Source organism: Ascochyta rabiei, chromosome 18 (assembly GCF_004011695.2).
Source record: "Ascochyta rabiei chromosome 18, complete sequence".
In the NCBI taxonomy this organism is placed as follows: Eukaryota; Fungi; Ascomycota; class Dothideomycetes; order Pleosporales; family Didymellaceae; genus Ascochyta; species Ascochyta rabiei.
The window spans coordinates 150331-173570 of record NC_082422.1 but is presented as its reverse complement, the minus strand read 5'-3'; the positions used below and the strand labels follow the sequence as shown (position 1 = coordinate 173570).

At 54.7% G+C, this 23240-nt stretch overlaps 10 protein-coding genes across 12 annotated transcripts, besides 5 other annotated features; 3 read left to right on the top strand and 7 right to left on the bottom strand.

The window, feature by feature from the left end:
- Nucleotides 1-948: 948 nt before the first annotated feature.
- On the top strand, nt 949-2746 carry EKO05_0009906 (uncharacterized protein; the record flags this gene model as incomplete). Its single annotated transcript, XM_038942769.1, has 2 exons — nt 949-1497; nt 1547-2746. 2 exons carry the CDS (start codon nt 949-951, stop codon nt 2744-2746), a joined length of 1749 nt encoding a protein of 582 aa, XP_038794467.1.
- A 42-nt stretch (nt 2747-2788) lies between these two features.
- On the bottom strand, nt 2789-3603 carry EKO05_0009905 (uncharacterized protein; the record flags this gene model as incomplete). The annotated part of the gene is made up of 2 exons (XM_038942892.1): nt 2789-3510; nt 3564-3603. The coding sequence occupies 2 exons, from the start codon at nt 3601-3603 to the stop codon at nt 2789-2791; spliced, it is 762 nt and encodes a 253-aa protein (XP_038794466.1).
- Nucleotides 3604-5728: 2125 nt separating this feature from the next.
- EKO05_0009904 (Signal peptidase complex subunit) lies at nt 5729-6580 on the top strand (the record flags this gene model as incomplete). Its single annotated transcript, XM_038942849.1, has 2 exons — nt 5729-5945; nt 6006-6580. 2 exons carry the CDS (start codon nt 5729-5731, stop codon nt 6578-6580), a joined length of 792 nt encoding a protein of 263 aa, XP_038794465.1.
- A 33-nt stretch (nt 6581-6613) lies between these two features.
- Nucleotides 6614-6638: a tandem repeat.
- Nucleotides 6639-6801: 163 nt separating this feature from the next.
- EKO05_0009903 (uncharacterized protein) lies at nt 6802-7791 on the bottom strand (the record flags this gene model as incomplete). The annotated part of the gene is made up of 2 exons (XM_038942753.2): nt 6802-7346; nt 7413-7791. 2 exons carry the CDS (start codon nt 7789-7791, stop codon nt 6802-6804), a joined length of 924 nt encoding a protein of 307 aa, XP_038794464.2.
- A 759-nt stretch (nt 7792-8550) lies between these two features.
- Nucleotides 8551-9865, bottom strand: EKO05_0009902 (uncharacterized protein; the record flags this gene model as incomplete). 2 transcript variants are annotated; one of them, XM_059637640.1, is made up of 3 exons in its annotated part: nt 8551-8652; nt 8731-9046; nt 9237-9865. In XM_059637640.1, 3 exons carry the CDS (start codon nt 9863-9865, stop codon nt 8551-8553), a joined length of 1047 nt encoding a protein of 348 aa, XP_059493623.1. The 2 variants fall into 2 exon arrangements, with proteins under 2 accessions (XP_059493623.1, XP_038794463.1); XM_038942970.2 differs by having other exon boundaries at nt 8551-9046.
- Nucleotides 9866-11530: 1665 nt separating this feature from the next.
- Nucleotides 11531-11567: a tandem repeat.
- A 163-nt stretch (nt 11568-11730) lies between these two features.
- Nucleotides 11731-13784, bottom strand: EKO05_0009901 (uncharacterized protein; the record flags this gene model as incomplete). Its single annotated transcript, XM_038942763.1, has 3 exons — nt 11731-11979; nt 12329-13590; nt 13721-13784. 3 exons carry the CDS (start codon nt 13782-13784, stop codon nt 11731-11733), a joined length of 1575 nt encoding a protein of 524 aa, XP_038794462.1.
- Nucleotides 13785-14571: 787 nt separating this feature from the next.
- Nucleotides 14572-14604: a tandem repeat.
- Nucleotides 14605-14640: a tandem repeat.
- A 170-nt stretch (nt 14641-14810) lies between these two features.
- EKO05_0009900 (uncharacterized protein) lies at nt 14811-15945 on the bottom strand (the record flags this gene model as incomplete). Its single annotated transcript, XM_038942767.1, has 3 exons — nt 14811-14980; nt 15028-15768; nt 15819-15945. The coding sequence occupies 3 exons, from the start codon at nt 15943-15945 to the stop codon at nt 14811-14813; spliced, it is 1038 nt and encodes a 345-aa protein (XP_038794461.1).
- Nucleotides 15899-15940: a tandem repeat.
- Nucleotides 15946-16737: 792 nt separating the features above from the next.
- EKO05_0009899 (uncharacterized protein) lies at nt 16738-17883 on the top strand (the record flags this gene model as incomplete). Its single annotated transcript, XM_038946959.1, has 1 exon — nt 16738-17883. One exon carries the CDS (start codon nt 16738-16740, stop codon nt 17881-17883), a length of 1146 nt encoding a protein of 381 aa, XP_038794460.1.
- A 225-nt stretch (nt 17884-18108) lies between these two features.
- EKO05_0009898 (Beta-glucosidase) lies at nt 18109-20053 on the bottom strand (the record flags this gene model as incomplete). The annotated part of the gene is made up of 4 exons (XM_038942947.2): nt 18109-18276; nt 18338-19282; nt 19329-19459; nt 19510-20053. 4 exons carry the CDS (start codon nt 20051-20053, stop codon nt 18109-18111), a joined length of 1788 nt encoding a protein of 595 aa, XP_038794459.2.
- An 865-nt stretch (nt 20054-20918) lies between these two features.
- On the bottom strand, nt 20919-22925 carry EKO05_0009897 (uncharacterized protein; the record flags this gene model as incomplete). Of its 2 annotated transcripts, XM_038942918.2 has the most annotated exons (4): nt 20919-21127; nt 21178-22077; nt 22125-22222; nt 22273-22925. In XM_038942918.2, the coding sequence occupies 4 exons, from the start codon at nt 22923-22925 to the stop codon at nt 20919-20921; spliced, it is 1860 nt and encodes a 619-aa protein (XP_038794458.2). The 2 variants fall into 2 exon arrangements, with proteins under 2 accessions (XP_038794458.2, XP_059493622.1); XM_059637639.1 differs by having other exon boundaries at nt 20919-22077.
- Between the last annotated feature and the right edge of the window lie 315 nt (nt 22926-23240).

Here is a 23240-nt window from a genome sequence, read left to right as displayed (position 1 = left end):
GTCAGTCCTGCTATCGGTACATCAGAACGTCAGAGCACGTCACTGACACCTGTTGCAGAAACCGACGATCAATATTCCAACGACAGCTTTATAGAAGCTCTGCATCTGCAGCTTTTGCAAAGAAAGCAGAATTCCTGTAGAGTCTTTTCAGATCACAGGCGATCTGCAGATTGGCACTAAACATCTCCTCCTGTTTGATCGAGTACTGTCGGCTTGTAGCCGGCTTTCTCTGCAACACAAAAGGGTATAACTATGGTAGCCAACACAAGTGCACGGTAGTCAGGTGAGAGCGCCTGTTGGAGGTTCATTGGAGTGTGATGTACGGAGATCAACACCAAGTGGTCACAACAATGCAGAAGGTAGGTTCGCAGAAAAACAACGGCAATTCGGTACCAGCACGTTATGGGCCAGCTGCTATGTATTCGGTTTAGTTGATTGTCGCTAGCGGTCCGTGAGCTAGTCCGTGAACCGTTAGGCAGGTAACTCTAGCCGCCTGTCGGGGATCGAGCGGCCGAGCACCCCACAATTTGCTATCTTCGTGGTGCAAACAACACTGCTACGTTCTTCGTGGAGGAGACTCTCACGATGCCGGCTTTCTCGAATACAATACTCTGACCATCCATGCGTCATGTTACGATCGAATCTGCTGATTACCAGCGCTCGAGCTGGCTTGTGAGCTCGCGTACCTGCATCATCACGCGCAGAGGAGGCTATCATCTTCCGCGTAATCTCGCGAGTCATCACGATTAAAATGCTGCTTCATCCTCGCGTTGATCTCGCTATCGCTTCCGATGTTACTTCCGACAGGTCCTACCCCAGCATAGCGACGTTCTGCTCCGCAATGACGAGAGTGGGGAGCGATAACCGGCTGCGCCTAACTCGCAGAGCAAAAACAACCCCTAATCCTGACCATACCAAGACTTAGTTTCGTATATATTGCAGACCAGTATGCTTGCGCTCCGATGCTTTGACAGCCTGCTACAGTACTCCATTCTCCAGGTCGACATCATGGGTCTCACTAGTGTTGCTCAGCGCTACCTTACGGCCTTTGCGGTCTTCACCGCGGGAAGCGCTTCTACCGTCACATTGCCCGGATATGGTAGCTTCGCTGGCACTACTGTTAGTCATTATCTGACCAAGAGGCCTTTACCAGCTACAGTCGATGCCTGGTTTGGCATTGACTACGCAACTCAGCCCGTGGACGAGCTCCGTTTCGCTCCAGTCGGTCCTCCAGCACCTTTCTCTGGGACGAAGAATGCAACTCAGTATGGTTATTCGTGTACCCAAGACGCATCACTGGTTCCGTATCCTCAGAACGAGGCATGTCTAAACTTGAACGTGTTCCGACCTCAGAATGTCTCCTCGACTGCAAAGCTACCGGTTTTCATCTGGATCCACGGCGGTAGTTTTGTGTCTGGCTCGGCAAGGAGCTTTGACGGTCCGGCTTTTGTAGCGAACTCAGAGGAGCCTTTGATAGTTGTGAACTTCAATTACAGAGTAAGTCACTGCGAGTAGCCAGGTGTAACGCTGTACTGATCAGCCATAGCTCAACTCTCTTGGATTCCTTCCATCCCCCACGTTCGATCGCCTCGGGCTTTTGAATCTTGGGTTGTTGGACCAGCAGCTGGCCTTTGAATTTGTGCAACAGCACATCTCAGCTTTTGGTGGTGACCCTAACCGCGTTACAATCGGCGGCCGCTCCGCTGGTTCTCACTCCGTTGGCATTCACCTTTTTCATAACTACAACAAGACTGAAGGCGCATCTCCATTGTTCTCTCAAGCTATCTTACAATCTGGCAGTGTTACTGCACGCGCATTTCCAAACGCATCATATCCGCTTTACCAAAAGCAATTTTCCCGGTATCTCGAACTTACTGGATGTGGCGGCGTTGCCAACGGTATGGACAGTGAGGTTATCAGATGTTTGCGCGCGGCGAACATCACTTTGATTCAGGAAGCGAGCAGTTTGCTTTACGCTGAATCCGAGTACAGCATCACTTGGCCTTTTCAGCCCACTCGAGGTGGTCCTCTACTCGAAGAAGCAGGTTCCACAGCCGGTATCAACAAGCAGTTCTTCCGCGTCCCGACTATCACAACTAACGTTCGTGACGAGGCCAAATACTACAGCCCAGGCGATATCGAGACCAACGGGGAATTTCTGGATTTTTTCAAGAATCTCATACCCCACCTCTCAGCGCAAGACGTCTCCGACTTGGAGTCCTTGTATCCAGATCCGACCAATGACACCAACGGCGACTACTCTCCATACGCCCACAGCCCTAACTCGACTCAATACGATCGCATATCTGCCGCCCTTACCGACTATATGTACGCTTGTGCTGGCCAAGAGACTGCAGTGCGTATGTCATCTGCTGGTGTGCCTGTGTACAAGATGCTCTGGACTGTCAACAACACCTTCCCGGACTGGAAGGGCATCCCCCATACGGCCGACACCAAGTACACATGGGCTGAGGGGAATGGGACAGGTGGTGTTCAATACCCGGAAGTTGGCAAGCAACTGAACACATATTTCTCCGACTTTATTGCTCACGGCGATCCCAACGCAGGTAACAGGACTGGCCTACCGAAGTGGCCCAGATATGTTGACAACAACGCTGAGGGAGTCCCCGGGCTTCAGCTGAGATTTGAAGCGTTTGGCAACACCAGGGTAGAAGGCGATGCTATCAGGAGAAAACAGTGCGAATGGTGGAGAGACGAGCAAAGGGCAGCGAGACTTGAAAAGTAGTGCAGCGATGACTCAGTCACATTCGTTCCAGTGGTCAAATGACTACCACGGGTACTCGCCTGTGTTATGAATGAACTTGCCAACATCAGCATCCCTCTTTCCCTCTATCACATCCATCAAGCTGAACACTGTCTCCTCTGCCGATCTTGCGCCATGTTCCTTCGTGTTTGCTGCGCTCAGGTTACTGACCGTGAATCCTGGATCGTAGGCAAAAACCTTCATTCCTTTTTTAGTTGCATCTCCATAGTTCAGGCCGTACTCCACATGCTGACATGTCATCAGCATATTCATGGCTACCTTGCTGGCCCGGTATGGCTCGGCTTGAATCTTGTACATGGGCGATTCCGCATAGAGGCGCCTGCCTATCGATCCTGCCCCCGAGGATACATTGACGATTCGGGGGTTTTCCGAATTCTCCAGTAGGTCGATAAGAGCTTTGGTGAGAAGGTATGGGCCCGTGGCGTTGACATCGAATGCATCGCGGAATGCGTGGCGGTCCAGTTCCGAGAAAGATGCAACCGCCGCATTGTTGACTAGAACATCAAGCTTGCCGTGGTTTCGAGCAATGGAAGTTGCAGCATTTGCGATCGTGTCGTCGTCTTGAAGGTCAAGGTGGAGAAATTCGATGCTTCCTGGCAGGTTGCGTGATTGTAGGTCTTTGAGTGCGTCGTTGCCTCGCTGAGTCGATCGAGCCCCAAGAAGGACGTGATAGGTCTCTTTGGCGAGTAGTTGTCGGGCAAGTTCGAAACCAATGCCACTGTTGGCTGTTGACTATCAGCATTCTATCAGAAAAGATACTGAGCCAGGGTTGACGTACCGCCAGTAACGAGTACGATCTCTTTTGTGGTCGCTGTCATATCGTCGATAATGCGGTTGTGCTCGAGGTACAGTCTTTTTGTTTTTCACAAAAGTAGAGCTCGTAGTGCCTCAAAACTTAGCCCTCCACTTTGGCCCTTTTATAGCCTTTTTGTCGTTGTTAGGATCTGGGTTAGCATCGGAGACCCGGTCGGTATACACAAACTCCGCTTTCAGCTGGAGGAGAAAGTGCAATTTTGCAGAGCACACACAGGGTACATCTCACATTCCAGGACTCCTACCATAGCGTTTGATTCACTGAAAGGTATTAAATATCTTCGAATCGTTCTTCTCACAGATTGTAAGGAAGTGTTTGCGACCAACAAGCCAAACATCGAGTTGTGCAGCTCAAATGCTGGTTTTGCACTCTGGTAAGCGCCAGCGAATTGCACTCGATGCAGCAGCGATGACGTCGTTAGTGCTGCACATAGATCCACTCTTGTCGATTCTACAAAAAACGGCTGTAGGCCATCCAGCTTTTGGTGGCCCCAAGACAGCCGACGATGATGACAAAAAGTGAATAGAGTTGTCCACAGCGCGATGGTGAGCCTCGTGTCCTATTGGCATCCTAAACAGCATTTACGACAACTACTACTGGCTGTTTAACGATGCATTTGTCTACCGATCCGCACATACAGCCAAAGGTGCACATGGGAATTGTTCGTAGGATCTGATAACACCATGCCTGCGAAACGTAGGCTGCGTGGATGTTATGGCTTGTGGGGTCAACGTCTTACTCATTTGGGTGTACAGAGATGATCCTCGATCGTCCACTTTAGAAACAGCGTCTTAGAACACCGATCAAGCGACTCTGGAGGTTCCATCTACGGCTTGTAGTGGCATAAATGTGTCGACCAGCGAGATGTTGAAGTACAGCGAGGATGATAGTGTAGCAACTCGTTTCTCTACCGCCGTTTGGTGTCCAGCAGCCGGTGTCATCACGTCCTGGCCGAACCGCAGTCTTGGCGGTAGGGCATCGCTCAGCAGTCGCGTTCGATATCTTTGATAACTCCGCGCCAGCTTCGGACTGATAAGTGGAGATGGCACTGATTAGTGTTGTTGGAGGAAGGGGAGGTATGGACTATTGAATGACTCATCTGTGAGATTAACAGGTAGAGGTTTGGATAGCAGGTTGTTGTAGTCAGTGGTTGGCTTCGATTAGTGAGTTCTCCATGGCGATAGAGCATCTACTTACACGCTAGCACTTTAACGTTATCATTGCTGCTTCTATATCTAAGTAAGCAAGTGTTAGTAGTGCCATAGTGCTCTCTATGTTACTAGCAAAACAGAACTCTTTAATTATCTATTTATCTGCGTCTTACTGTAGTGTCTTCTATAGTCTCTGTAGGTTAATTTCTATGTATGTTATCTCTTACACGCTCTTCTAGTCTAGGACTACACGCTACGTGTATTTTGCTTTCTGCGCTGCTACTGCATACAGTATATGCGTAGGTGTGTTGAGAGATAGCATGTACTGCTACTACTACTATTATATCTAATCAAGTAAGTAGTGTCTATACTCTATTACCCTTTGTACTCCTAGTCTTGGTGAAACAAAAGTCTTGGGTTATCTGTTGATTGATGACTACAGAGCTGCAGAGTGATTGAATTGTAGTGGGGTTTCTACGCGTGTGGTCTTGTTGATGAGGAGGCAGCGGCTGAGCAAGTCCGTCTTGGATGTTCAACCCCGTCGCGATACCGAACAACACTGACTAGTCTGAGTAGCACCCGTGAAGATGAGACTGCTGATCTAGAGTTATTTGATCTGTTTGACATGCGAGTGTTGCGTATCCTTCCGCTCAAGCAACTTGCCAGCTGTTCGAGATGGATGGAAAGCCACAAGCACTGCGTGTGGTGAACATGAGAACTATTACGAGTGTTTTATAATATCAAAAGCTGGCTTCAAGTGTTTATCGTAATACAAGCCGGCTTGGAGTGTTTTATGATATACAAGCAGTTAGTGGGCAGACAGGCAGCTCGTGCACACACGATCGTCCTCCAAGGCTCCAACGTCGACACTAGCCTAGCGCCGTAGGGCTGAATCGGACCTCCGCAGCTGCACACGATACGTGTTAGTTGGAGCTCGACCAACCCCAACTCCCCACCACCTCGCCCACCACCGACACGATGCACTCCGCGCTGGTGCGCCTGCAGAATGTCTTCGGCTTCTTCACAACCGTCGCCTTAACCGTGGCCGCGGTGATAGCGCTGAGCAGCTTCGTGGCGCCGCAGAGCCCCCATGCATCGATAGCGATGCGCAATGTGCAGGTCGTCAAGGGCCGGCCGCACTACTACAGCTACAAGAAGGAGGAGTACGCGCACATCAAGTTTGATCTCGACGCCGGTACGCAATCGCTCTGTGCCCAGCTGCCAACCCACCCACCGTGCTAACGTGCCATCCCAGACCTCAGCACGCTCTTCACGTGGAACACGAAGCAAGTGTTCCTGTACCTGAAGGCCGTGTACCCCTCCCCCCGCGCCGGCGAGCCCTCGTCCGAAGCGATCATCTGGGACGCCATCGTGGCCTCGTCCTCGGCCCCCTGGCACCAAAACCACTACATGCACCCCTCGCCCAAATCAAACTCCAAATCCAAATCCGCACTCCCCAAGAAATCAAAAAAGGCCATCCTCGCCGAGAAGAAGAATCCCGCCTCCCCGTACCCGGTCGGCGAACTGCACCTCAGCAACCAGCGCCCCAAGTACCAGATCACGGACCTGACGGGCAAGCTGCAGAACCGCGACAACGTGACGCTGGAGCTGGGGTGGAACGTGCAGCCGTGGGTCGGGGCGCTGACGTGGACCAACTGGCAGACGGTGGGCGTGTGGAAGGGGTTGGAGGGGGGTCGGAGCGAGAGCTTTACCTTTCCCGAGATTGGGGCCAAGAAGGTCGATAAGAAGCAGCTGGAGACGGAGAAGGGCGCCGAGGGGTATAGGCTGGAGGTGGGTGGGGAGGCGCCGCGGAGGAAGGTGGTGCAGTAGGGGGGTCGGTGCGTAGGGAGGAGAAGGGGGCGAGGAGGGAGGGAGGGAGGGAGGGAGGAGCCTAGATACCGGAGCGTGTGATTGTCGTTTTCGTCTCCAGCAGAATAGCCGCGTCTCAATAGTCGAACAAGCTGCGATACAAAGTGTCCTTATAGTACAAACTCCCTATGCACGCACGCCACGCGATCATACAGCCCGCCTCCACCTCGAACTCAGCACACCTACCGCCTGTTCTTGCTCTTCGCCTTGTTCTTCTTCCCGCCCTGCATAGCCGCCTGCTTCGCGGCCCCCGTCTTCTTCTGATCACTAGCACCCAGCGCTGCCTTCTGCCTGAGGTAAACGCGCACGATATTCTCCACACTGCCCCTATCGTGCTTGACGAGGCGCATGTACGTCAACCTAGCGCGCCTCGCCCGTTTGGCCGCCCGCTGCACCACTTCGATACCCTCGACCAGGGGCGAGTAGACCTTGTACCACATCTCGACGCCGACGCGCGTCAGCTGGCCGCGGAGCAGGATCGCGGTGTCGACCCCGCGGCGCCGGATGTTGATGCACACCCCTGCGAAGGGGTCGCCGGTGCGCTGGCGCACGAGCAGGATGTCGCCCAGCTTGGCGCACTCTGGGTTCTGTCGGTCGAAGAGGCGCGTGCGGGCCCCTGTTGGATCGAGGGATCTGAGCGAGGCTGCTGTGACGGTGGCCAGGGGGAGGGGGCAGGTCTTCTTGATTGCGGGCGCGGGGGCTACGATGTGGAGGCCGTGTGTTTTGTCTGGGGTGGCGTGTTAGTCGGTGCTTTCCATTCACGTCTACAGTAGGGGGTCGTGAATGAACATACTCGTCGGCTTCTGCTCGCCCGCTCTCTTCGCCTTCCGCTCCTTGGGCACCTGCGCGCCCTCGATCGGCCGCCCGTTGACGTACAGGTCCGGGTACAGCGCCTTGTGCATGCGCTCTGCCAGCGTGGGCGCCCGCGTATTCTTGTGTCCGCTGCCCGCGAGCGGTGATGTGACTTTGGCGGTCGTGTTGGCGGTCGTGTTGGCAGTCGCGTTGGCAGTCGTGTCAGCAGCCATATTGACATCCAAATTGACAGTCGAGACTCTAGCAGCCGCGACATTCGCGACAGGCGCCGTCTCCATCACCATCTCGCGGATCCCAGACACGGCTTCCACCCCCTGTGTGCTGGCGAACCGCTGGCTTCGCAGTGTGCGCATGGGCATGGCGAGGCGCGGGACCGCGGCCCTCGTGCAGGATAGCGCGGCTGACATGGCGGTGGGCGGCTGCTCGGCTGGTTCGGCTGCTCGTTGGCGTGCGGTGATGATGCTATGCTTGGGCAAAGTTTCGAGGTGCGGTGGTTGCTTAGTCAGCACGCGTTGAACATGTGCCTTCGCCGCGCATCACAGCCAGGGCAGTTGGATACTTCACTGCAGAACTTGGTTCGGTGTGTTTTTGGTTTCATTACTGCTTTCTGCTTCTTTTGCTTTTGCTTCTGCTTCTGCCTTGCTTTTGCTTCTGCCTCGCTTTTGCCTCTGCCTCGCTTTTGCTTCTGCTTCGCTTTTGCTTCTGCTCGTTTCCAGACCAGTGGAGTTCTGCCGTGGAGCTACGTGGGTGCACGCACGTGCAGTTCCAGGCGTGACCTCCTTGGCCGTTGATGTACTGTAGCTAAGGACCCAAAACTTTTCCATGCCACGCAAGACGCCACCAGATCCTGCGCAGATTCCGCTCATGCTGAAACGCAAACCAAAACTCCATGCTGGGACGTGAGATGGGTGGAGAGGGGCAAGAACCCCAATGCTTAGTGCTCGTAGCTGTGCCACACGAGCCATGTCATGCCATGTCATGCATACACCGCTCTCTCGTCCCCGATGCTCGCTGTGCGGGGAAGGCACTGATAAGGAAAATGGCCAGACACCGCCGCAATGCTGCCGCTTGACGCCATCAAAAAGGGAAGGTACAAAGGTGCCAGAGTGGAGAAAAGATCAAAGTCGGGCCTGGTTGAGCTGGTCGGCGAGACCGCTGATGCCGCTGATGCCGTTGGTCCCGTCGCCGTACGGATACTGATACGGCGCTTGTACTTGGCCCTGCGAGAACAAATCCAGGAGTCAGCAGTTGATCGTGTTGTGCAGGTCGAGCTCGACCTCTCGGCGTGGCGTCTCTACCTCTTCCATCCATGTCAGACCGTTGGCGGCCTCCTCTACAGGGAACACTTCCCGTGCGTACTCCTCCATCGACCGATTGCCTTCCCACAGCTCCAGCGCCGCGTCTGGGCAATCCGGTTCAATGTCCGGTCCAAAGTAAGGAGCGCCCTTCTCGCCAAGCGTGTACTCGAGTGCGGATAGATGCTCTCGGTACCCAATGGGTGTTGGCACGTTGATCATCACGGGGCCCCGCTTATACCGGACGGATCTCCCGAGCCCTCGACTGAATGCTTTGCACACTTCTCTCGGCGTCATGGATGCAAACGCCAGCGGTACCCTAGGTTTGTCAGTACGTAATCTCATCAGCACGTGAGTTTTTTTTTTTTTTTTCCCTCGTGCTTGCAGAAGTGCAGGTGAGGTGGAGTCGGGCTGAGCAATGGAAACTGCGATGCTGGCCACAGATCGAACGACTGTGGGGATTGGTCGCTGTGGGTGGAGAAGGACATGCAGACGCAGGAGACGCTTACCGCTTGCCGTTCCACTTCCGTGGGCCTTCCTTGAATAGCTGGAATAGGGCGGGCCCTACATCATGCTCGGAATCCAGCCATGGGAGTGGCATATCTGGGTGGAAAGGGGCCTGCCATACAAAGCTGCCATCCAACTGGCATTCCATGCGGAACAGAGGGAAATCCAGGCCGGTAAAGTTGTTGTGGTAAATGCCACAGTACACAAAAGTCGCAGGCAGGCCAATCTGGCGGATGTATTGCTCCACGGTGAATTTTGGCGCCCACAGTGGTAGTGATCTCCAGGGCTGGCCAAAGACTGAGTGGTCTGGCATGCTCGAGTAGATGTAGTGTTGGATCCCGGCCTTTTTCGCCGCGTCGGCCAAGGATCGACCGACGGCCACCTCGTCCCCCCAGTGCGTCGTGTTTATAAATGCGCACTGCGCGCTCCGGAACAGGTCGTCGAGAAACTTGCGGTCTTCCAGGCGGCCAACGTACACGGTGACGTTCTCCAGTTCCGATATCTCTTGCGCCACAACGCCGTTCAAGTCCCGCATCTGCGCGCGCACCTGCCATCCCAGCGCCGATGCAACTCGGATGAAGCTCGCCGATTGGCGGCCATTGCTGTTGATGGTAACGACGGTTCTTTGCATTCGGAATCCTGTGGGAAAGCAAGGGAAAAAAAAAAGGGAAAAAAAAAGGGGGAAAAACCAATCTTCTGAAGCAAGACTGGCTGGCAGGCAGCAGGTTTGCGTGCTCTAGCCGTAGGCGAGAGGATGTTGCAAGCGGGAATCAATGACTGAAGGTGGTGAAGTAGGGATGCAGGGTGCAAGCAAGCGTGAGGTGGGAAAATGGTGCACTTGGTTAGGCGCAGGTTGCAATAAAACAGGCCGTCGGACAGTCAAGCGGAGTCAAGAAGGCCGAGGTGGAGTGAGGGTAGTGGGTAGAGTGGTCTGGGAGTGACGGCGGCCGGTCGGTGTAACGATGCCGTTGTTCGGCGCGCAAACGATAACGTGCTGGCGGCGCACAAAGAGATTTGATATCTTTCTTTAATAGCCTGACTAGGGAAACGCACGTGAGCCGTGGAGACGACAGATGTCGTATGGTGTGGGTATGCAGGGCAGGGAGGGCAGTCTTATTAGTGTGCTTGCTCTAAGGATGGAATGCAGTGCCGCCCGGCGTGGGCGTGCTAAGCGTAGGTAGGCTTAAAGAAACGGAACCTCCAACACCATGTTCAGCAATGGCATGACGCGGTCGGAGATGCAGGAGAAAGACGAACTCGAATCCTGCCTCTGGTGTGACTTTTCGGGCCAGGTTTGAGTTGGTCATTTGTTACGCTGACGAGGAATTACCTAATAGCTGGTCCATGGGGACGAATAGTATGCATCTAGCAGGCCAGCATGTATTTCCGTGAGCACCTGATCGTAGCGGTGAGGCCAAGCAAGTGCTCAGACTGGGCGGAGCACGCCTTGAACGGTGCCATCCATCAGCGTCTGGTCCGTGGCTTCTCTCCACTGGCACTAGGTGTATCGTGAAGGATGCGGCCAGCGGCCAGCGGCCAGGGTAGCATTTGGCCTTTGTGAGACACGCCATGACACGCAGATGCACGCATCACCTCCCAGCCCCAGCCACAGCTGGAGACCTCTCGTACCTCGGAATCTAGAGGGATCTTGGTAGGCCACCTACCTGAGCCAGTGGCCACGAGCCCCACCTAAAACTCTGCGGATGCAAACGAGAGGGGTCTAGGGCTTGGTGCACGCCGTGGAATGGAGCCATGGTGCCATGATCCATGATGCGGGGGAATACGCTAACGCCAGGGACAGATGATGCGCCGCCGGGAAGGCCAAAGGAGAGCGCGGACCGGGAGTCAAGCCGGTATCAAGCGGCTCTAGTCTGCTTATGAGCTGCCGACGGCGTGTCGACGTGCACGTTGATGGCCGTCATGCGATCCTCGATATACTGTGTACATTGCTACAGACAGGACAGTTCTTAGCAAGGCGTTTCCTCGACCTTATGGATGACCAGCACCCAAGACGTGCGGTCCGAACAACCCTCACAGATCCATGCGCGCCATCGTTGATACACTTCGGATCCTGTCCGAGCGATGCCGAGCAGAAGTTGCAAGCAATCGTCTCATTTTCCCCACGAGATCCATAATAAATCAATCGCCATGCATCCCCGCAATCTCAACACTCAACGACGACCGTGCGGGCCGTCGACAACACGGCCAGCAAGCCACGTCACGTAATCGCCGTGATTCACCCTTGACAATCGTAGAGGCGTTGGATACGACGGCGGGCGGGCCCATGCCGGTCGAGCGTCACCGTCACCGTCACCGTCACCGTCACCGTCACCAGACCCTGGAAACTGATGCGCTCGGCATGGCGGCATCTTGGGACGCCATGCGTCAACCACAGCAGCGGCCCAAAACGAGTGTTGGGCAAGCCGCCGTCCAAGGGAACCACAGTTACCCGTCGTTCCCAGCATCTGCAACGTGCATGCTGCGTGCGCGACTGCTTCAGCCAATCACGAGCTTCCAGACCTCTGCGCTGCCGTCGCCCTCGGCTGCATGCAGCTTGGCTGCACTCAACTCCTCAGAGTGCAGATGGGCACCGGCATCGATCAACGTCTGTACGTGGTCCCTTAGCCCTGCTGCCGCCGCCAGGAAAAGCGGGGTATTGCCGGATCGGTTGCGAAGATGGACCGACGCGCCCTGTGCGAGAAAGTCGCGAAGGATTTCAACCTTTGGGCTCGTGGCCGCGAGATGCTGTGAAGGCGGCGTCAGCACGTCATCCTGGAACAACGATGCTCCGGATCCGGGTGGTTGATGGTGCTCAACGAGTCAAAGATAAGCGACTGCACCCTCTTACCGCCAGGCTGGTGCCTTGCTGTGAGCTGTTTGGCTCACCGCTGCCCGTGCCGGCGCGATGCGTCTCTGTCCAAGATAAAGACCATCGTGCTGGCACCTTTCTGATTCGACTCTTTCCGATACCGGCGCCGGTGTGCAAGAGGCTGTGGCAGGTACAGTGGAACGCTTGAGCGCAGAGCCTAGCTTGGCAGGCCGGACGAGCTCTGTAGATAGGCATGGGGAAGCTGACTGGAGAGATTCCACTTACAACGGGGGTGCAGCCCTGGTAGTCTGCGTCATTTAGGAGCCAGCGAGACTCGCTCCTGATGATGTCCCTTGTCTCTTGCAGGTCGCCCTTCTGGACCGCGTAGCCGAGAGCCGTCAGACTCGTCAATTCCGGGGTCATCAGCCCGCTTTTCTGGGGATGCTCGAAATGAGTTCGCGTTGCCTCGGTCAGCTCTCCACGAATGGAGATCATCATCTGCCTCGCAACGTCTCCGGGCGATGCATTGGGAATGGACAACAGATAAGCAAGCTTGGTGAGTGCGGCTTCTGTCGTCAGGTCCTGTCCGAACACGACTCCAGCCCGACCTAGGATGGTTGCAGGCGCGTACGTTGGGCTGACGTTGCCGCTCAGGCACTGCGTCACATTCACAATCACGATCCCCCTCTTCACAGCATCTTCCAGCACGCGGATCATGGCACCGTCGGGCCCCGCTGGTGCGTTGCCTGCTCCGAATGTCTCCAAGATAAGCCCCTTGAGACCTTCCAGATGCAGCACTGCATCCACCATGGCAGGCGTCATGCCGGGGAAGACACGGAGTACCACGACGTGTGCCGTATCCAGGTTCTCTTGTATGCTGAAGGGGTTGAGATCTGTGGAACGATGAACTCGGTGCCACAGGACGTTTGTCCGTGTCGATGAAACTGTTGCCAAAGGTACCATGTTAGGGCTCCCAAAGGCATCAAAGCTCTCAGCGGATATTTTCTTTGCCCGGTTGCCACGGAACAGCTTGAAGTTGAAGAACAGGCAGACTTCTGGAATCATGAAGTGTCCAGCAATGATGAGCGAATTGAGCAGGTTGTCCTGGGCATCTGTCTGTAGCTCCATCATCGGCGCTTGGCTACCAGTGAGAATGACTGGTTTACCCAGGTTGTGAAACATGAAGCTCAGAGCGCTCGATGTGTACGCCAACGAGTCTGTGCCGTGAAGGATGACGAATCCGTCGAAGAGCTGGTAGTTTCTCTGCACTGTCCTTGCAATCTGATCCCAATCCTGGGCATTGATCGAACTGCTGTCCAGCAGCTTCTCAAACTCAAGCACACAATACCGCACACGGCGCTCGTACGTGCTGACGGGTGTGCGCAAGCTTTGCACAGCCTTGCGTGTACCCTTGTCATCCGTGACAATCTCCAGTGGCTCAGGATAAGAGCCATCGTTGAACACGGGTCGTGGTGCGAGACCTGACTTCAAGAAGCCCTTTGCAGGTACAAGACCATCTTTGGATTTCCGCATGCAAATTGTGCCACCTAGACACTGTCAGTGATATTCGATCAAGACTCTGTGACAGCCTCAGGGCTGCTGGGACGAAACAAGTCTCATCAACGACACGCCGCGTCCTGATCGTCCACAAATAACAGCATGGAGCGAAGCACCCACCTGTGATGATGATCAAAACCCGTGACTCTGGAAGCTGCAGCTCCAGAAACTCGTTATCTTCCATATTGAGCTATCGCCAAAGCTGCACACAATGCCAATATCACGATCCCAAAAATATCTCTTGAAAAAAACTGCTGCGGTTGCAAAGAATGTCGGTCGGAAACGGCGAAGTGCTGCGTAGCAAGGTGAATGCCTGATGTGCCTTGAACCTCGACACAGCAAGATTTGTCGTCGCGATCCGAGTTGGAACGAAATCGCGCTTGCCTGAAAATCTTCGAACTAGGTCGGCAACCGCAGCTCGCCGCCCTTGGAAACCCAGCAGCGAGCCAGCGAGCCAACGTGTACAGGTAAAACCTCGCGCGATACAACCAAGCTGCCAGAACCCTTGAAACCGATACGCCTCCCAGGCAGGTTTCCCTCCTGAACCCTGCAAGAACGCATTCACCACCTGCCATCGCGAGAGGAAAAATTCAGCCAGTGGAGAACACCACTCAGCTAATGTCCCAATCGGGCCGGCCCAGCACGCTCTCTCGTACCATTTCGGCCAATCACCCGCTATCAGCGCAATAGCATTACCCCTACAAAACTACACTCGATTACCCCTTCAAAACCACCACATTACCCCTTCGAAACCGCGAGATTACCCCCTCGAAACTGAAAATTTTTCTGCCGCCGTCGGATAAGAGATGCACGTGTGCACGGAGGGGGAGGGAGGGGGCGGGCGCGTATCGTAGGTAATGGAATGCCATCTTGTCCGCAATGCGGCGGGTTGCTGCGGCTTCTCGTGGGATTACGTCATGGGGCAGGAAAAATTCGCGATGCGTTGATGGGGTGCGGGCACGTGTAGACGCGGTTGGGCATGGAGTGGGTTGGGGTTGGGGTTGTGCTGCTCAGCTTGCGTTTGTGTCGGTTTGGATTGGCATGGCATGGTGGCTAGGGTGACGGCAGTGGAGTGAAGTGAGTCGTATCATTGGGATTGTTGGTGAACCGACCACAAGGGCTGGGACGAGTCTTGCTTGGATTTGTGCACATGCCAGAGCTCTATGATCTGATACGAGTACAGCGAGTACGGCCGTTTCATGTCGTAGATCTAGGCCTTGCGCTGCTTCTTCGCAGGCGGTGCATCATCCTTCTTGCCCTTGCCCACTAAGGCGCGGATGTCGACCTCCTCGCCAGACTCGTCGTCTTCATCCATGTCGACGTCCAGCTCCGAGAGATCCTCATCGTCGAATTCTTCGCCGTCGTCCTCGAAGTGTTGCTCTGCGACTAGTCAGTAAGGGATTGAGCAGCTGTCTGGATGTACGCACTGTAGTATCGGAGAGCGTTGGGCCACATGTCCTCGGCGATGATGGTAGCAACCTCGTCGCCTCCGGGGAAGACCTCTGTCTCCTGGTAGTCCTGGGGGTCCTCGTCATCCTCATCCTCTTCCTCCTCGATTGACTCGCCAGCCCTGATCTTGGCCAGCTGCTCCTTGTCCTTGTTGACAGCCTCCTCCGATTCCTCGGCGCTGACCCACCGGTAGCCAGACACAAAGGCGAACAGTCCAAAGAAGCTGACGGAGGCTTCTGTCGCAGTCTCAATCTTCTTGGCCAGGTCCTTGTACTCTGGCAGAGCCACCTCCTTCTTCCTGTCTGTGGTCTTCTTCCTCGCCTCTGCAAGCTTGACTGCCGCATCAGTCAGACCCTGGGTCAGGTCCTTGCCCTTCTTCCAGTGGATCTTGACAGGCTCTGAAACGAGACCATCCCAGTCCTTGGTGTGTCTGTACCAGAACTTCTTCTCGAGTGTCTTGTCCTCGAAGTATTCGTTCTCTGAGAATCCGAACTTGAGGGAGAAGCTGCGCGGCGAGCCCTTGGGGTCGTCAACCTCGAAGCGGGAGACTTCGAACGACTCGAAGCAGTCTGCAAAGACCTCGGTGTCGCTGGGCTGGATGAAGTTCTCGACCTCTGGCGGACATTGCTCGAAGACTAGCGACCAGAAGTGGGGGATCGAGGCGACGAAGTCGGTGCGCTTCTTGTAGAGAGGAGCCTTGATGGCCTCGGCCTTGCGGACTGGGGGTGTTTAGTAGCTGGTGAGGATGATGGCGCATGTCATTACTTACTGACTTCAGACTCGGCGTCCTCAAACTCAGACTCAAGCAAGCTCAGCTGCTCAAACTTGACCTCGAGCTGCTCCGGGCTCTCGTGGTCGTGGTCGTGGTCGTGGTCGTGGTCGTGGTCGTGGGCCATGTTGTGAATGCGGTACGCAGTTGGGGTATCTAGAAAGGGATTGATTTAGCATGATTCGCAATCGCCACACGTTTGCGACTGACTTTATGTATGTACAAGTATGCTGACAAGCACGTGGTTGTGTCAGTGGAAAAGTGCGCTGTGAGATACTTGTAGATGCTTGAAAGCTCAATCCAAAATTTTGGCCAGGGTCTGTCCTACGTCAGTTTCGGCCAATAAGAAGCGGGTCGCTGATATCGATAAGCAACCCGCTTCTCCGCTCTGCGCTCTCTCTCTCACTTGCTCAACAACACCTCGTGCTGGAGCTTGCTGCTGTTGGACCCTAGGACCGACATTATCATGCGAGATAATGCGCTTCGACAAGCTGCCAGGATAATCACCGCGTCCTCCCTCCGTTCAGTAATCATACTCAGCTACAGGTCGGTTCCGCTCATTTGTCTTGTTGTTCATCTCTGTCTGCCTCGACTGGCGGGTTTATCGTGGAGATACTACGAGCTAGGCGTCACTTGCACGGTAGCAAGCGTTTGATGATTCAAAACAACAAGTTTGTATCGCACACAGTCATGCTCAGCTTGCACATCAAACAAAGGATACGGAAGTTGTCAAGTTGCAATTTTGGTGCCGATCAGATGCGGTTGTAATTACGACCACCCTCTGACTCTGAAGAATGCAGGCAGCACTGACAGACCAGACCCTCAACGCCTTTAGCTTCCCCTCCAACTTTGGGCCAAATATCGCATCGTTTTGTTCAGCCCCACAGCACCTATCTGCAGTTGTTATTGATCAGCAGCAATGGGCGGAAAGGTCTTCGAGCTCGTGAAGATGCCCAACGGCGGCCCACCTGAGGTACCTCGTATGTCGCCAGATTTATACAAGAAGGTGATAGCAGACTGTCAGCCAAAGCTCCAAGCTCTCTTCAGGAACGTCGTTGTTCCTCGAGATGTTGTTGGTAAAATCGACCACGGTGACGTCGACTTCCTTGTAGAGGGAATTCTCTCCACCACTCCAGCGGAGGCAATTTGGGAGACAACAAAGACCAGATTCGGAGCCGAGCTGCACGTACCACGAAATCAGTCGCAGTCCTTTGGTATTCCTCACCCAGAGATATCAGGTGCTTTCGTGCAGGTCGATGTCGAGCTCTCACCTGGCAGCGGCACGTCCGACAGCGCTGAGCTCTTCGAGTGGACAAAGTTCATGAAAGGCGATGCGGACCTTCTCCAAATCATCGGAATTGCGCATCGGCCTCTAGGTATCACCTGCAACGATCGAGGGCTGCATCTGCGTCTCGAGCAGATAGAGCCGTACGACAAGAAAAAGGCTCTTTTGTTCTTGACGCGCGATCCTGTCCAGGCGATGCAATTCTACGGCTTCGACGTCGACAAATACCACAAGGGCTTCGAGGACGAGACCGATCTGTTCGATTGGGTGGCTGCCGGCAGGTTCTTCTCATCCGAAATCTTCGAGCGCCGAGTCGAGAGGTCCGACGATCGATCTCGGCATTCCAAGAGGCCCATGTACCGCCACTTTGTCGATGACTACATGCCAAAAACACACAGAGGCACAGGTAATGCCTGGTCCAGGGAAAGCGTTCTTTGCGAGGCCATCAAAACATTTGGTGTGCATGCCGAGTACGACGCTATGATGACCGTGCATCTCACAAAGGTAGCGGAAGAGGAATTGTGGAAGGAGGTCAAGGCTGTTATACCAGCCCAAGACAAAGCTCTAGCAGCTGCAGTGCGAGCCCTCCGGCGCCGCGTCGTTTTTAGCAACGGCAAACCACGAATCGCCGATACGCCAACGCTGCCTGGAGATTACATTGTCTGGGCGGAGCACGTCTCTGAGAGCAGCAAAAACGATGTTCTGATGTGGGTTGAGAAGAACTGGCGGGAGGTTAAGAGCAGGGACAAAGCAGGTATGAACGCTGCTAGAGAAGCATGATGTAGGATGCGTTACACTTCCCGTACGAAAGATCTCGTTGCCAGTCTAGGGAAAGACTGGTCTTGAGCTACACCATAATGGCATCGCGGCGCAATGACCGTTTCGATAGCATGATTGTCCTGGGGCTACACAACCTTCGCGATAATGCTCGAAGTAATCACCAGCACCCGTTGTGTATTGGCTGCATCCTTCCACCAGAGTCCTCACGTCCTAATCCCCCACCTCCTACACCAACCCCATCGTCGCATTCCCTCTCTCCTCATGGTCCTTGAACCAATTCAAAAATTGGAACATACTCGCCTTGGGCGTCCGCTCCAGACTCGTATAGTTGACATACTGCACCCCGAACCTGACGCTGGTACCCAGAGCCCACTCAAAGTTATCGAAGATGGCCTGGCGTAGCACGGTCAGCAACACGTCCAGTAAGCATGTGCGTCGAGACAGAGCGACCTACCCAGCCCCACGCGCCGGTGACATTCACGCCATCAACATGGATCGCAAGCAGGATGTTATCGAGATACTGCTGCAGATAGTCTGCGCGCCTCAGGTCCCACAGCGCGGGAGCCAGCGAGGTCCACGACGCCTCAAACGGCTCCGCGAAGCCGAACTCGGTGACGACCATGTCCGGCACGGTCGGGAACAGCTCCGTCTGTATGTACTTGAGGAAGCGCCGCACGCCGCTGGGCGCAGAGTACAGCCACGGCATGGCCGGGTCGGCCGCGGGGCCGATGGGGAATCCGCTGGACGAGAGCGACGTGCTGCCCGCGCACTCTGGGAAGCCTGGGTGCGAGCGGTTGGATACGCAGGCATCGAGGCCGCCGGGGATTTCGTAGGCCAGGAAGGAGGAGTACGGGTCCACGGCGTAGAAGTCGCAGCTCCCCTTGATCATGTCTTTCTCCTCCTGTGTCAAGTTGGGCAGGAGGTCGCCTAGTGTGGACTTCATTGATGCCGGGTAGTCGCCGTCGGTCCAGGGCCCGCCGAACCAGCCGATGCTGAAGTCGAAGTTGCGCTGCCGTGCTTCTTCGTCGCCGGGGGAGGTGCTGTTGGCTTCGTAGTAGTTGGCGCTATTCTTGAAGGTGATTCTGTGTGCCCCGTGGAACTCCTCGTGATACCATTTTGCGACTTTGGCGTGTGCGAGTAGCGTGTGGTGACCGCAAAGGAAACGTGCCGTCGGGCCCCCAGTGATGTTGTTGGGTGCTGGGTAGTACTTTCCGGCCGGGTAGGTTGAGTATTGCCAGTTGCAGTATTGGGGCTCGTTGATGGTGAACCACTGATCCACGTAGGCGTCGTAGCGGGAAATGACGAATTTGGCGTAGTTGAAGAAGTGGTCAACGATGCGGCGGTCAGTCCAGGCGCCATACTCAGCGAAGAGCGCGAGAGGTGTATCCCAATGGAAGAGCTGAAGGTGTGAGCGCTGGATGTGGGTAGTATTAAAGGAGGGTTACCGTGACTGCGGGCATGATTCCAATGGCATGCATCTCCGCAATTACATCGTCGTAGTGATGAACTGCTTCTCCGTTCACCGGTCCATGACCAAAGGGAAAGAAGCGTGGCCAGGAGAAACTGGGGCTGAACGCTGCAGAGGGTTAGCCACTCGAAGCACTCTGATCCGTAACAGACACGTACCAGGCACACCCAATCCCTTCAGTCTAGCAATATCCTGCTTGTAGAGCCAGTAATTGCTACTAACGACATCGCCCGTCGAGTTATCTGACACGTAATTCGGCACTCGGTGAGACAGCAAATCCCAAATACTTGGACCCTTCCCCTCGTCTTTCGCCGCACCCTCGATCTGATATGCTGATGAACTGAATCCCCACTTGAACCCAGCAGGCAGCTTCAGATCCTTGGCTTCAGGGTAGCTACTGCGAACAAGCGGATGGAAAACCTCGCCATCTGGTTGCGGGTAGGCTGTTGGCTCCGGAGTGGGAGAAGCGGTGCTGGTCAGCGGGCCGGTAGCCACGGGGCCTACGAGATCCCAAAGAGATGCAAGAGCATTAGGTGAGGAATCGGTACGATTGTATGCGGTAGGCTGAGCAGAGTTGTTGAATGTTGATGTGGTATAGCCTGCTGGAAGAGTGAAGGATGGAGCAGAGACGTTGCTGTGCTGTGCATGTGTCAGAGGAGCTACAGCAACAAGGAGACCTAGCAAGGAAATCAGTTGCGCCATTATGATTCTGGCTCGGTAAGGGGGACCTTCCTGGGGTAATAGTAAAGTAGAGACTCCAGATACCTAAGCGCAGCGAGGCAGAACCAGGGATCATGTACATGCATGTTGTTGTCATCGTCTTGCGCTTGGTCACCTATCTCCGGTGTATGCATCTCAGCATCCTGAAGTCCCCTCAACTTTCTTTCGCATGCGGTGTAGAGGACCCGTCGTTGTGGGTCGAGCTGCTTGGTTGCTGTCCATGACGTTGGTGTTTGGCTGAAGCTGCAAAGCTAAGGCAGATACAAGCCTCGTCACGTACCTGTGAAGTCATAATTCACCTTACCGACGTTGAAAAGAGCGGAGACGTCGTGAGCGGACAGCTGAGCGGACATTGGACTCCAGCGATGCCCGTGTCAAAAAGAGAATGGCGCGCGGATCCCGGCGACGTGATTGGTGGAGGATGATTGTCTGGAGGAGCAACGCTGCGGGGAAGTCTTGCATGCCAGTGCAGGTCAACTACCACACCAGATGTATGAAGACGTACCGTACTAGTGGTTGAGGCCGAGCAATCGGTGAGGGTGATCGGACCGGGGTCCGAGTTATCGAAATAGGAGTAGCTATTTAGCTTGGCGGGAGTAAGGGTGTCCTAAAAATGGACAATTGCACTGGCAAGCTATCAGCCAAGTTGTATGCCATTCTGTGTCGTACAACAAGCACGAGTTGACGAAATATGCATGCAAACAGGTCGGTTCCCAGATGCAACCAGTGTAAAAGTCCCAATCCCATCTTACTACGCCCTAGACCTCAACACCAACCCCTCCTTAACCATACGCCAACAATGCAACCTCAACCTAAATGGAAACGCACAATGACCCTACATCGTTTGCTACCGTCCATGACCATTTGAACTGCTACGACTCGGTTCCGTGAGAGCCGCCCGTAAAGGTTTCCAGATTCTGACTTTAGCATCGTCACCCGCTGATGCGAAAACGCTGGAATCTTTGGGATGCCATGCAATACTATTCACACAACCAGGATGCGCATCGAGCACTTCAACAAGGACTCCATTGGACCGCCAGATGTATATTCTTGAGTCTGCGATTGGATGTTAGCTAAGAATGTGATAGAAAAGGATATGAAAGTACCTTCGCTGCCGCTCACTACAAAGTTCTCATCCGCGCCGCCAAACGCTGAGCGGATGATGAATTGCTTCTGCTGGTGTCCTTCAAACTTTTGTATCAAGTCCGCACTGTCGATCTCCAGCAGCTCAATCATGTCTGGATTCATGCTGACGAGCATATGCCGCGAATCTTGGCTGATCGTGACGCTGGTCAACTTGGACTCAGGATGCCACTCGCAAATCTTTTTGTAGCTGACGAAATCGTAGACAGCGATTGAGTGCTCAGAGACAATGACGAGGCGCTCGCCGTTGGGCGATATCGCGAGATCGTTCGCGCGGAGTTTCGAGCCGTCTTCACAGAAGTTGTGTATCTGATGACCGCTCAGATCCCAGATTCCACAGCCTAGTTTATCGTCCTGCGATCCAATGACGACGTGTCGACCGTCGGGCGCCCATGCGGCTGTCGTGCACGGATATGTGAAGTCGTTGATGTATAGAATGCACGCGCCAGTCTTGACGTCCCATATCCTAGCGGAGTTTTCCGGCTGCGAACAACACGTAACGATTTTCGAATCGTCCGGGCTCCATGCTAGATGGGTTACCCCTGAATCTAGATGATCCTCAAGATGATGTAGGATCTTGTACGTTGACGTCTCGTAGATGATGATTGTCGTGTCTTTGCTTGTTGATGCCAGTTTGGTGCCATCATTTGAGTACTTCAGATACCAAACTTCGTCTTTGTGGTCTTTGAGGTCTAGGACCGCCTTGGTCGGAAAATCGTCTCGCTCGCAGTTGTGATCAAGGTACAGCGAGGGTGAGTCCGTGGTGTTGTGGTACATACAGTTCGTTATCCAACTGTCCTTGACTTCGTCCAGGAGTGCGGATAGCCGGTGCTCTGGTATCATGACGCTTGGAGATATTGACTCTGTTTGTTTATGAGCATACGTTGTCACAGTAGGTTGAAGAACTCACTGGACAGATCGGAGAGTAGATGTGTTCGTGACTCGCCTTGCGCACCGTCCCACTGCGACTGCTGCCGCAAGTCCTCCGCTGAGGAACACATCATAAGACTGCGATTAGTGAGTGGATGGTGTGGCGCTTCGCATCGATGATAGCTTACCTGGAAAGAGCATGAAGCCGGCTGACGTCCTGACGGAGCGGTGTAAGCTCTTGTCGCAATACTGTCAGTGCCTTGGCAAGGTCTCTCCGCTCCAGTAGCTCCAAGTACTTTTGTTGCTTCATCCAAAACAGCATCTCGTCCCTGTTTGCGCCCTCAGCCAGCGTCAGCCCTCCCGAAGGTTGTGAGTTTGCTCTTGACCGTGATTTGCCCCAAGACTTCCCATACGAGTCGTCCAAGCCTACACCACCCCCGTTGTCGTGGGTCAGGGTGCCGAACAGTAGCTCCTCTGCCTCGTCCCAGTCGCCATCCAGGACGGAGCGGCGGAAGGATGCCACTGTCGGACCTTCTAGCTGACGGCCACTCTCTCTGCACAGCGCACCTGCTGCTTCATGATAGCCCAGGTCGGTCAGACTTTGTATTAATATGCGTGTGATCTCATCCTTGTCGTGTCCAAAGTATGTTGTGGGTACTGGACTGCGGTTCGCCGTCGAGCTTCCATTTGTATACGCGCCGTTGCTTTCCGCACTTGTGCGCGAGTCTCCATTTGCTGCTCTCCCCAAGGGCGACTTGGGCCCTGAGGAGCGTGAAGAGCCGTTTGTGAAGGCTTGTGAGGGCGACGGCGGCTGTTTCAACGGGTCGTTATCGAAGCGCATTGTCCCGTCTTGTTGGCGCCTGCGCTTTGATCTGTGACGAGATGGGCCGGCTGAAGTGTGCTGTTGCTCGATGCTTTCGAGATGTTCGTCGCTCTCCGATGCGCTGTGTCTGCGCTTCTCTCTTGTAAGGTGTTCGGCTGGGCGGTGGGTGGCGGGTGGCTGCTCGGGAGCCCTTGTGGAGGGTTCGGGGGTGGTGATGTGGGCAGAGGATGGCGGGGAAAGAGAAGCTGGGGAGTTCGGCGTGGCTGGGCGGTCGGAGGCGATTAGGGGAGGAAGACTTGGGCTCGTTTCGTCTGCCAGGACGAACGCTTGGAC